Source organism: Corvus brachyrhynchos, unplaced genomic scaffold (assembly GCF_000691975.1).
Source record: "Corvus brachyrhynchos isolate BGI_N302 unplaced genomic scaffold, ASM69197v1 scaffold17, whole genome shotgun sequence".
Taxonomy (NCBI): Eukaryota; Metazoa; Chordata; class Aves; order Passeriformes; family Corvidae; genus Corvus; species Corvus brachyrhynchos.
The window spans coordinates 2894341-2907756 of record NW_008240046.1 but is presented as its reverse complement, the minus strand read 5'-3'; the positions used below and the strand labels follow the sequence as shown (position 1 = coordinate 2907756).

The window sequence follows — 13416 nt, the reverse complement described above, 5'->3', positions numbered from 1 at the left end:
CTGCGTGTGCCTTTCTGTGCATCTACCTGGATGTGCCGTGGTACGTGCGGATGACGTGGCAGTGGACGCAGACGAAGCGCAGAGCTTGGCACAACCCCACCAGAGATCCGGGAACCGTTCTGCAGTTCCACGCGTTCATTTCCTACAGCGAGCGCGATTCGCTGTGGGTGAAGAACGAGCTGATCCCGAACCTGGAGAAGGGGGAGGGCTGCGTACAACTGTGCCAGCACGAGAGAAACTTTATCCCCGGCAAGAGCATTGTGGAGAACATCATTAACTGCATTGAGAAGAGCTACAAGTCGATCTTTGTGTTGTCTCCCAACTTTGTGCAGAGTGAGTGGTGTCACTATGAGCTGTACTTTGCCCATCACAAGTTATTCAGTGAGAATTCCAACAGCTTAATCCTCATTTTACTGGAGCCAATCCCTCCGTACCTTATCCCTGCCAGGTATCACAAGCTGAAAGCTCTCATGGCAAAGCGCACCTACCTGGAGTGGCCGAAGGAGAGGAGCAAGCATGCCCTTTTCTGGGCTAACCTGAGGGCAGCTATTAGCGTTAATCTGCCAGTATCCAGGGAAGCAATTGAGTAGGAGAGTGATGTTACACCTACTGGTAATATGAGTGTAGGAATGACTAACTTGATGGTTTTGTATTAAACTCTGTTAATATTTTTTTCTTTTTTCTTACAATATTCCTAGTTTGTTGCAAAATGTAATTGTGATACATACAGATATTGCTATTGCTTATTTGAGTCATCCAAGTAGTCAGAAGTCATCTGTAGTTGCCCATCATCAACAAAGAGAGAGAGAAATTTTTGTAGTGATTGACCTTATTTTTAGGTTGCATTTATTTTGGACTTTTCCCATTGGAAGCTATATTTGAAAGTAACAAGAATAGTGGTTGGTTGGGTGTCATCAGGCTGCCAAGGTACACATTTAGTCTTTTATCTGCCATGGATGTTGTGGGGTTAATATTGCAGGGATCAACTTTCTTGGATTTAATTAAATAATACAAAGAAGAAAACTCTTGTTTGAATCCCATTCAGTACATTGGTAGAGTAGATGTCAAGGGTAGAATATCCGCACCCCTTTAGCCTGTTTTCCTTTCCTGGAAGTCTTTCCCTTCATCACAGAGAGATTTTTTTGGGTAAGTGCTGAAAAGTTGAATCCATTAGTCCTTGTTTAATGTTCTTCTTCCTTTGCTGTACTAACCATGACCAGTTGCCTAGAGATACCTGCCAAGTCATAATTTCGTAGAATTTGCTATTCATTGTCTTCAAATTCATAGTTAATACCTGTACTTTCTAATTTTTTTATAATATTGTAACATTGCTGCTATGATCCTATCAAACTATACTGGTTTGCATGTTTTTCCTGTTTCCTAATACTTAGAACTTGATGTTTGGAGGTGAACCCCCTTTTATCTCCAGGCTTCCACTGAACCTGTTACCTTGCTCATTTAATTAGCTGAGGATCATCACACAGGGGAAAAAAGAGTAATTTTCCCTGGGAAATAACTTCTCTGCTAAAATCTTACTGATTAAACTAATGGTATTTGTTGATAGGAGACATCTAGTAATTTGCTGTGCTTGGATTTGAAAGCCTAATAAACTTCTCATTCTTTCTGTGTTATTAAATTTCATGTGTCATTTCAATGGTGATGTGGAGTTGTGTCATTATACTTATGGCTTAATGGAAATGCAAAGTCCTGTGATGACAGCTGTGAGGTGATCAAACTGGTGAGAGGATGTGATCCTTAACGCTCACTGAGGTGGCTCACTGAGCACACACCAGGTGTGGTAGCTAGATGAAACAGTGAAATTGAAGCTGTGGGAGAGCTTCCTGATGTCCAAAGATGCTGAGACACTGCTGGCTCCCACCTACCAGTTCAGATTAACTGGATAGGATTGCAGTAGGATGCCAGGTGCCTGGCTCCTGAGCTTTGGAAAGAAGAGATAAAAATCTCTACTAAATCTTAATTATCACTCAGTTATTTCCACACATTAGATCTGTATCTCTCCGGTTTAGAGAGGAGGATGTTGTGGGGGACCATGTCAAAGCCTTACCCAGAAATTAAGATTTAGTAGACATTAGGGATGCTGGTGGGTGAGAGGCTGGACATGGCCCAGCCATACGAGGCGTGACATGCCCCAGCCATGTGCACTCACAGCCCAGAAAGCCAAACATGTCCTGGGCTGCATCCAGAGCACCATGGGCAGCAGGGCCAGGGAGGGGATTCTGCCCCTCTGCTCTGCTCTGGTGAGACCCCACCTGGAACCCTGCATCCAGCTCTGGGGTCCCAGCACAGGAAGGACATGGACCTGCTGGAACTGGTCCAGAGAAAGGCCATGAAGATGATCAGACGGCTGGAGCATCTTTCCTATGAGGAAAGGCTAAGAGAGCTGGGGTTGTTCAGCCTGGAGAAGAGAAAGTTCCGTGGAGATCTTGTTGAGGCCTTTCACTATTTAAATAGGACTTGTAAGAAAGATGAGGACAGACTTTTTAGCAGGGTCTGTTGTGATGAGACAAGGGGTAATTGTTATAAACTAAAAGAGGGCTGATTTAGGTTGGATATAAGCAATAATTTTTTTATAATGAGGGTGGTGAAACACTGGAAGAGATTACTCAAAGAAGTTGTGGATGTCCCATCCCTGGAAACATTCAAGGTCAGGTTGGGCAGGGCTCTGAGTGATATGATCTAGTTGAAGATGTCCCTGCTCATTGCCGGGGAGTTGGACTAGATGACCTTTAAAAGTCCCTTCCAACCCAAGCCATTTTATGATTCTATGATTTTATGATTTTACCTCTCCAGGACTTCTTGACACTTTAAAGTGGAGAATGCTGCCAAGAACACATGAGCCCCTTCTTCCTGAAAGACTTCTCCCCCTCCCAAGCATTACAGTCTAAGGACATGATTAGCAGTCACACTTAGTGCTAATGGGTTAAAGGGCACGTAGTCTGTTCTGTTCACTAGACAAGAAAAGAGGAAGTAAAATTTCTTAATTCAGCCTTTCCGGTCTCTGTAAATTTAATGCATCGGCAAACTGGGGGTTATGTCCTAAATAATGCACAGACTGGGCTGTGGAGGAGTCCCTCACCTTTAACAGTGTTTTGAAATGTAAGTTGTAGGTGGGTGTGAAAGAAATAGTTTCTCAAGTCTGCCATGTATATTGTTTTGGAATATTAATGCTGTTAAGCCTTTATCCTTCCCACCTCACAGATCTTTCATGCACATGCCAAGTATTTCAGTTGTTTACATACCATGCCATGCCATGCCATGCCATGCCATGCCATGCCATACCACACCATACCATATTATGCCATGCCATGCCATACCACACCATACCATACACTACAGCTTCTTAAAATACATTTCTGAGTTCCTTTGATAAAGCAGACTCCTTTTGTCGTGGTTTTATGTGTTGGTTGGTTTTCTTTATTAAGTTAGCACTTAATGGTATTTCTCTTCAAGCAACATTGTGTATTGGCTTAGTTAGTGTTCAGCCAGGCCAGAGTTTTAACTGTAATGGATACATTTTAAATGTTTTTATGGCTAAAAATTGCAGTAAAGACACAGAGATCAGTTTTGAATCCTTGAGCAGATTTCTGTGTATGACAGGATCGAACTCGGTGATAGCAGATAAGACAGAGGGAACATCTTAATTTCCCAAGTACAAGAAAATAAATGTTACCTTAAATTATATCTCATAAGCTTAAAGTTTGCCTTTTTCTCAGACTAAGGGGGACACCCAGTGGCCGATGAAATTATCACTGCTTCCTGAAAATGATTGCGCAATGAACGTGCGCAATGAACGTACGCTATGCTTTTTGACTCATAGGAAAACAGAGAGAAATCGTATCAGCCCAGCAACTGGAGTAGCCTCTTGCAGGTGTGCGGGCTCGAGAGGACAGGTCAGGACGAGCCCTTCCCCGTGACAGCTGCCACGCTGGGTCGGTGGCCGTGACTTTCCCCCGTGCCATTGGTCCCTCCTGCCTGAACCTTAGAAATCAACAGGATGGATAGAAGCTGTCTCTGGCTTTGCAAAGCGCAGTCCTTATTTTCAAGCAGGAGGCCAAGAAATACAAGTCAGTCTTTTTCTCATATTCTGATTGCTGTTTGTAGGGTTTCATTTTTATGCCTCATTTCTGCTGTACCTGCTTTCCCTTCTGTATGTCACCACGGCATAGCACAGGTGCTCACCAGGCTGATCTGCAGGATGCCAGGCAGCGAGAAACCAAGATCTTGATGCAAATACTTCAGCAGAAAGAGGAAGTGTTAGACAAGCACAGTGAATTCAGCCGGGCTCCCTCTTCTTAGGCATCGGAAAAGGTGTGAAGAACTACAACCCCATTCTTCGTCACCTCTACCCATCATCACGATCATCATCTCTCAGCGCAGCCTGCAGGTGTGTCGGGAGGTGCGCAGCGCTCAGGGGCTGACTCTGGCACCCCGCTCTGGGAAAGGCTGTGGTGCAGAGCATGGCTACGGGAGCAGGCCCACTCAGGCACCCTGCGAGTGATAAGAAGGGCAAACTCGCACGTTTGGTACTCCACACCTGCCAATGGGCTATTAGAACGCCCTAATTAGAATGCCCCAATTAGAAGTGAGTAAAACACTTTTGTGAGCTTGCCAGTCAGCGTGCTGCTGGACACAGCCCTCCCAACACGAACTCCCGCCCTCGGCCCCGTGTAGGGCAGGCACACACGGGAGGGGGCACGGCGTGCAGAAGGGCCACCCAGACCCTGCCCCGAGCCGCGGGGGTCTCCTCCAGGCCTGCCTCCGACCCTCACACGCTGCGTCACTGCTCTTTGTCACCCAGCGCGTGACAACATCACCACCACCAACATTCTGAGGGGTTTATTAACAAGTATAATACATATGCACTGTATACTAAATATAGTATGAGGACTGTACAGTACAAATTTATGTTCACAGTTTGACATGACAAAATGTCATTACTGAATTCCCATTGGACTACCAAAGTAGAAACAGTGAAGTACATTAAACATTCACATCTTTAGTAAGAAAAGATTACCAAAATGTCTCCATATTTGCAAGTTATAGTAATGCACGCTAGAAATCTTTAATTAGCCATTCTGTCTTATTAGCTTATAAAATATATTACATTTTATTAAAAAAATTCTGCATAGTTTATAGAAGTATTAAAGTAAATAAAACATCCTTGCTATATGTTCAGGTGAGAGATGCTAAGCAAAAAGATTATTTTGGCCCTCTAAAGTACATGAAGTGCTAATATCTGTAAAATATAATGAAAACTGGTGTAGCCCTCTTAAGAAATGTAAAATGCTTTGTAAATTTTTTTAGAAAGGATTTGTATTCAACTATATATTGCTAACCTTGGCAGAGACAACAACATACTTGAACAAGATGTGGCATTAGAAGTATCACTGCAGAATGCTGTGTGTGTATTTAAAGAAACTCCACACATTAATACCTGCTTAGTTTCTTGCAACTGTATTAGAAACTAGTAATTTATTATAATCAAATGGCTTGAACGAGCACATTTTAGTAAAACAGTATTACCTGTTATACACTGCACAGTGCAATACTGTTAGGGAGAAAGGTGAGGGTTTTTAAATATACTCATTCTCCACGATTAGGATTTTCTATCTAGACTGGCTTTTCTTTAGGACACAGATGGAATGACTGGCTTTGGAAAGTATTTAATCGTGCATATTTCAAAATTACAAGGTATCCCTCAAATAAAATTGCTAAAATGAACCAATGAGCCCGTTAAGATGTAAATTCACATTCAGCTGAAAGTGTATTTGTTTGTGACCTTTTAGACATCGCACAAAGACACCACAGACACAAGTGAAAAATCCTGTAAGGAAGGCATTACCATGAAACAATCTCAAATACTTATATTTAATATTTAAATTTTTGTTGTCCTAATTCACAAGACACTTGGATGAAGAAATTTTAAAGTTCTCCTCGATCTCCACTGTATTTGTCCCCACCATTAGCATAAATATTTTCAGGAAAAAGGTACACAAGCTAATGAATTAACATGGCAAATAACCTAGATTAAATATCTGAAGTAATTCTTAGTTCTAAAAGTTCTGCTTTTAGGGTAGATTTTAAAAAAAAATTAAAAAGAACGTGTTAACGAAAACATTTTATGTAAGCCTCAAAAGAGAAACAGAGCATTAGAAAGAAATGTTCCTTAAACATCCTGAATTTTAAAAATTTGCATTTTTTTAAGGTAAAAATGGGACCAGTTGCTATTAAGGTGCTTATTTTTATAGTATCTGGTTTTTCCCCTCTACAATGTAACAGAGAATTGTTTTCCTCCCAGAGTAGTAAACGTCTGTAGACTTGTGACTGATGCCACAGGGTTCCCTCCACACAGCCTCTCAGCCAGTGATATGCCTGGATTTCCAAAATTGCCATTAAAACCTAGAGCCAATTCTGCTACCATGGACAATAAAAATATCCAACAAAAATCTCCATTCTGGAACAGTTGCTCATTAGTATCAGTCTCTTTCCTATAAGTTCCTCAATGTCACTAACAATCTGGCCTACCAAGAAAGAAAAAAGACTGATTCATGTGCCAGGTGTGTCAGCGCCACAGGTGAGCAGATGAGGGAGAGTTACAAGACATCAGATGTAGCCCTACCGAGGTGGTGAGGATGTATGGAGTTGGAACAGAGCAATTGCTGTCAGAGCATTTTTCTACAGGAAGTACAGACCTCTCCTCTAATTCCACGGGCATATGGATGTCAGCAGAACAGCTGGTAAAGTCCTATCACAAAAAAAAGGCTCTTTGCACTCACACTCTTGCATCTCCAAGATTGTTTGGCATTGGACTCCACTGGATATAGAAGCACAGCCTACCTGCTCCACAAGCTCAAATATACCCACCTGCTGATGAACACTCCACCTGCCTCCTGCAGAGTTCTATGAAACTCTTCCTCCCCTCACACCTCCATTGTTCACTGGGTTTTTCCAAAAGAAAGGAAAAGCTGACTTCAGTATGTTTAACTTGCAGGGAATGGTGTTTACCTTACATAGGGCAAAGAAGGAAAACGCACTTGTGAGTGTAGAGAAATACATCTTGTTTCCTTCCATGGCCATAAAGTCTGCCAGCTAATACAGACAGAAACCTTCCTTTCAGAGGGCTCCCAAACAGGAACATTTCTAGGGTCAACAGCAGGTTGCTTGAATTCAATTTATTTTACCTATGGAGTTCTGTTTGCTAACAGACATGGTTTTAATGCAATAGACACATCCACAGGGAAGCAGCTGTACCTACCATCGAGAGACTACCAGAGTCACAAATCAGTTAGGAACTAGATGATTTGGTGTATGTTTTTATCCGAAACAGATACGACTCAATTTATCATCAGAAGTACTTCATATCTGCTGCCATCTTCTCATAAAAATACTCTGGATCAATACTTTTAAATACTGTAGTGTATTAAAGTAGTACTCACAACAATCCAGTTTGGAGCTTTTTTGACTTAATGATTGCTATTTTCTGAAGTACAGCAAAGAGAAAAAAAAATATTTAGAAGAAATGCAGGGGCATGATTGCAGGGGGATAGTCTATATCCCTGAAATGAGGTGCAGTAGGTTTCCATGAATATCATTTAATGCCAAATCACAGGAGAGTACCATAGGATCACAGAATAAACTGAATTGGAAGGGAGCCATTGGGATCATAGAGTCCAACTCCTGGTCCTGCACAGGACACCCCAAAAGTCACACCATATTCCTGAGAGAATTGTCCAGACGCTTAACTCAGGCAGGCTTGGTGCTGTGACCACATCCCTGGGAAGCCTGTTCCAGTGCCCAGCCACCGTCTGGGTGAAAAACTTGCTCCTGATGGTAAACCCTGACTCAGCTGTGTGTCTTCCATCCATACACTTGCACTGAAACCAGACATACAGAGTCACACAAAGTCTTCCTTTCACAAATCCAGTGGGGCATTATGCAATAAAAACAAGGATATATACTACACTGTAATTCAGATGACAGATGACATTGGTTTAGATGCACAGTATTATGTACGGACCAATTCCTGCCCATTTTTCTTCTTGACTGGGGTAAATGATACTATGACTCAATCTTTCTGTAAAGTAATTACACTGTTTAGATTTATTTCCTCAGCATTACTCACTGTTTGAGCAGAGAGGATTTCTAAATCAGGTGTATTTCTAAAACTGCTGTATTAACCACAGTGCAGAAATCAACAGAGCTGGGAGAGTCCATTCATTGCATTGTTGAGCATAAAATGAGAGTGTATCCCTTACAGGGCACATAAATAATAGTCTCTGGCAAGGACTAGCATTTTGGATATTCAATAACATTTACTATTTTATCAGTATATGCTGGGTTGATTATACGAAGAAACCAACAAAAGCTGTTAGTTTACAAATTCCCTTATTGACAAATGAAATACAATAAACATACTGAATGCAGAAAGGGTTTGCTTAGCATCCCCAGGAGAAAAAAAAGAAGTGTTCACATTCTTTAGGTCTGACCCGTGGCAAGGACATAGAAGGGTTAGATAACATCTGTTACTGACCATATGTAAGCTTTTAATGGTATAAACTCAGAGATCCAGACCAGCTGAATCCAAATTAAAAGGCATGTGTAAAAAACAAAAGAAGTGTGACAGGAGTCAGGGACAGAAGACATTCAGACTAGCATGTGGCGTTTCCTGTGAAGAGCAAGATGGTCTGAACGTGAAAAGCTACGGTCACAGTCTGGGCACTGGAAGGGTTTGATTCCTGTGTGCTTGCGGAAATGCCGCGTTAGTTCATCGGAGCGAGCAAACTTCCACGTGCATCCCTCCCAAGTGCATTTGTATGGTTTTTCTCCTGGAAAAGGAAACACAGAAGTGGGGATTTAAGACACGAACACATCAGTTCTGATCACATCAGTTCACACATAAATCTGACAGATTTATTTTATTGCCTTGCCAAATTTCAGCAAGTAGTTCAATGCTTACTCAAAAAGCCTCCAAACAGCACAAGGCTGCAGAGTACTCTGCACTAGAAACTGTGTAGTCGAAGTTAACTGACCAAAAAATTGTTTCCTGACACAACTTATTTTTTATTGCCTCTCTGTTCCTCTCCCTGCCATATTAGCACTTGTTTTGTCTCATGACGTGCAGAAGCATGAAGGTTTAAGCATTTATTCAAGTATTTTCAAAACAGGGATCTCATATTCTAGATTTCTGGGGGAAAGGACTGTACAGCATGACAGGGAGAAATCTTGTGATTTCTGAGATCTAATGTAGTGTAAATGTCTGGCATCACTGTCACAAGTACCTCAACTTAAACTCTCTCTCCATCATAAATCATCCTCCTCCTTTAACACCACTGTATTGCCCAACAGGTAATTGGCTGGCTTGATGCACAACAGACGTGAACTGGGCTCCTAAATGTGTCTCCTATCTTTGTAAAAACCTTGGATGTGTATATATTCATTCAGCATGCCAAGAGAAACATTTCTGTGGAGAACAGAGATGGGGATATGTTTACTGGAACACTCATTAAGAAAAAAAGCACCATTGCACCAGTGGTTAGCATCTCCTCAGAGCAGATGCGTTTGCATTTGGCATACAGTCCAGATTTCTGCAAATGGGCTACTCCCATGGAAATCACTGTCAAATTTAACAGCGATGTCATAGGTGAGCCAGTGCAATTTAAACTGATTTGGTGTTTACAGGGTGTGTGGACTGAGTAAACTGCAAGCAACTGGACACAAAATGAGTGAAGAGCCAGTGAATGTAAAACACGCCAGCACTGTGAACCTATTCTGGCTTACAGTCTCTTGTTGTAGGTTTTTCCTACTATGTCCTCTGTCTTTTGCTCAGCCTATAATTATTTCCACAACAATGCCAGATCTACCTTCAGTCATTTTGTTATTTACACCTGTGGTCACCTGGCCATTAGCAGAAATTACAAGCTTAGCCTACTATTTTACCATAGACTTGATGAAAGAGAAGCATAGCTATGCTCAAACCTGTATGAGTTCTTCGGTGAGCTTTCAGGTGGGAGCTTTTAGTGTAGACTTTGTTGCAGCCTTCATAATCACATCGATGTATTCTGCGTTTTCTTTGTGTGTCTGGAGATTCCACAGGCAAAGGTCTCTTTCCTGGCTGAACTATAACTGAAGGGTGATTCCTGCAAAGTCAGATTAATGTTAAAAATGAAGAAGATTTAGCCCAGCAAACCTCAGCTAATATGATTCATAACAGAGCCTTTTATTCACTACCACTCTGTCTCTTGGCAGAAAGAACAACATTACATGCATGTCGAAAAATTCAACAGGGTTTAGCAAATTTTGTGTATTTTAGCAGTAATATTTTTAAATGTTTACTCACTTTGTGGCATGATGTAGCCATTTTTACTACTTCCTAGCTTTTTTTTAAAACTTACAGAGGAAAAACCCCCTTCAACTTCTTGTTTTTCAGTCAAACCCAGATTTCTTAAACCCTGAGCGAACTTTTCTTATATTTGTTCACTATATTTTTTCCTTCAAATATAACTAATTTGCTTGTAATTGGAAACAGCTATTCCATATTATTAAAGAAATTGTGTCTTCAGGGTTTCAAAGCAGAACTCAGTCTTTATTGTCCCAGCCACTCCTTTAGAATGTAATTAAGAATTTCCTGTTTGGTGCTGGCAGGAGGGTGCGGCCTCCCTGTACCACTGACGTCAATTCCTAAAAGTAGAGCTTAGCCTGTGTGGCACACCCACAGGATGTCTGAAGTTGTCCCTCCACCTTCATAAACATAATTTTTCACTCTAGAAGCCCACAGGTACAGTGCAGGTAAGACATATATGAACTACGTATGGACTTCTGCAAGACAAAAACCCATAATAATGCTCATGCACGCAAAAATATACATGCTTCTTAAGAAGTGTCCTTGACTGTTGAATGACACCCCTACTGCAGAACTGGGGACAACCTTGATTCTTTCTTCCACATCAATGTTAGAAAAGGTATGTTTGTCAAAAAGGTGTGTGTAAAGTATAATGTTCAGATATTAGCATTCCTTGTGGCAAAACCAGCTCCTCCATGCAACAGAAAGGAGCTTTCTAGAACTCCCGTCTTTTGTAAGTTAATGTATTTCACATGTTTTTACCAATCACCTTATGTTTTGCAACACTGGGTTCTATTAGTTAGTTACTCCCAAGTTCCTTTAGGGCCTGATTTTCAGAAACATTGAATACCTACTTCTCTCAGCAAAATAGAGGCCATATTCTAAAGACAGAAAATCCTGTGCATGGTTTAAGAAGAAGAGATTTTTCTATGACTCCACAGCAGCAGGATGGGGATTACCAATGTGGGTAAAGTTGAATTCTGTTATTGATTCTTTTATTAAGAATTACAAGCTTGAAATTGGGAGCCAAATTCTCTTTCTTGGGTGGTTCTGTGACTGTTGAATGATGTACTCTTCAAGTACACATCTAATCTAGCTAAAAATATTATAATGGCAGGACACCCCAGATGGTGATGTTAGACAGAGATGGACACACTCTTAATTAAGAAGGCAGGCTTCTAGCTTCCAAAGAAATGGCTCTCTAAAGCAATGCTCAATTTTAATGCAGTTGCATACCAGTCTTTTTGGAGAAGCTCTGGCTTAGGACAGTGAACAAACATGGTTTAAATCATTATGTGTGGAGGTTAGTCCTGGACATGGTAGCATCTGGGAAGAGGGAGAAAAAGGGTATTGGCCATACACCATTTGTGATTTACATTTTCAATCTACAAGTGTCTGGAAAAAGCACTGAGAATGTCTCTTCTTCCCCTTAGGGAAGAGGTTGCTGGCAATACAACAGAATGTTATCAATTATCAGTTAGGGTGTGGCAGTTTAAAAAAATAGTTAGGGTGGTGTCAAATTCAGAGGTAAATATTAAGTAATTGCCAATAATAAAAGCACAGCCCTAATTCTTTCATTCCCTCTTCTACAACCACATGTAAGCTCATGTAAGTCTACCAATTTAAGTGCTACTCTTCAATAGGTAAGAGTATTTTCCAAAAATGTTAAAACTTCAACAGCTTTTTCTTCTTTACCACAGACCACACTATGTTGGCAGCATGAATTAGACTTTGAAACTTGCACGAAAATACGTTAATGAGGCTCCTTACATTTTGCCAGGTTATTACCTCAAGTTTGACTTTAGAAGTAACTGCACAGTTACATTGATTATCAGACATACTAGAAAGTCCAGCCATCCCTACAGAAATGCCACCAACATTATTTATATATATATAGATATATATATACAGCCAAAAGCTAACACTAAAGCAAAATAAGTCACTTGAAAGTCTTAAGTAAGTCACTTCAGTGAGACTAAAGATTTCCTATGCCCCTTTAATATGCCCCTTTCAGCTTGTGTGTCTGCATAGTACACTCTGGGCACTTGGAACTAAAGAAAAATGATAAAAACATCATTGCCCAACTATAGTTCATAAAGCTGTGAGAAAACATCATTTTTTTTAAATAAAGGTTTAAGTATCTCATCTTTTAACTTGTGTGAGTTGTCTACGTATTTTTTTTAATGATAAGAAATACAATTTATAAACTTGTTTTGGATACAGCAGAACTTGAAAGGGCTGGCTCTAGGAACAAGAACTAGAGCTCCACAGGACAGCTACAAAGCAATTTAAGCTGTTATGATAAGAGAACGGAGCCTCCATGAACATAACACTCTGCATGGGCAAGCAGAGGAGATGCTTTGGAAACATGGACTATACAAATGTTTTCTGTAACAAAGCTATCTACACATTATACCAAATTTTATATTCTTTGCTCAGTGCATGGGTTTCCTGGGTAAACTAAACCCACTGGGAAATAAATAATGCAAATCACTAATGCAGGTGACAAGTCTGCAGAAGTCTCAGCCCTGGAGGAAGGGTGTGGTACCAGCCAGGAACAGCACTTACTGGTTTGCTCTTGTTAAAGAGACTTAACAAAAAATAAACGGAACCATTTGATAGTCCTGACCTAGCAGTAGTTAGTTCCAGCTACATAAAGACCTGACTCCCTTGTGTGGCATGTCCATTATGGAAGGTGAGTTACCAACTAGTAAACACACATGTTTACTATGTTTATTACAATAAAACGTGTAAGCTTATTTAAAATAAACAGCATATATTTTATAAAAGCTATCTGGCAACTAAGTGCAAAGAGCCTGCAGTCCAGAAGCTGCATCTGAGCTGTTTGAAGACAAGGAGGGGTGCCCACAAGAAGGCTGTTGTGGAATGTAGTCAGCCCGGGAGCTGTGGTGTGCCTTCGAACCCAATGGCCATGAGCAGGAGGAAGGCAGCTTTCTGGAGGAAATACAGGAGACCACCCATCCTATGCTTTTCTTTCTCTTTCTGAACCATACTCACGCTGGGTTTTGAGAGTCTGGTTTGAAGCCCTCTTTCCC

General features: G+C 41.0%; 2 protein-coding genes across 4 annotated transcripts in view; one reads left to right on the top strand and one right to left on the bottom strand.

The window, feature by feature from the left end:
• The window catches only part of LOC103622518 (toll-like receptor 6), a 4474-nt gene extending 2820 nt beyond the window's left edge, over positions 1–1654 (top strand). Inside the window, exon 2 of the mRNA XM_017744288.1 lies at positions 13–1654. Within this exon, the coding sequence (XP_017599777.1) occupies positions 13–590 (578 nt within the window). The 3' untranslated portion in view covers positions 591–1654. The remainder of the gene's footprint in view (positions 1–12) is intronic.
• A 3188-nt stretch (positions 1655–4842) lies between these two features.
• Positions 4843–13416, bottom strand: part of KLF3 (Kruppel like factor 3) — a 28781-nt gene continuing 20207 nt past the window's right edge. For 2 of the 3 annotated variants that reach the window (XM_017744436.1, XM_017744437.1), the window contains 2 exons: positions 9997–10157; positions 8390–8846 (listed from right to left, as the gene is read on the bottom strand). In XM_017744436.1, coding sequence (XP_017599925.1) covers positions 8665–8846; positions 9997–10157 — 343 coding nt within the window. In that variant the 3' untranslated portion in view covers positions 8390–8664. Of the gene's footprint in view, positions 8847–9996; positions 10158–13416 lie in introns of all 3 variants that reach the window. The other variant, XM_008641369.2, reaches the window with a different exon arrangement.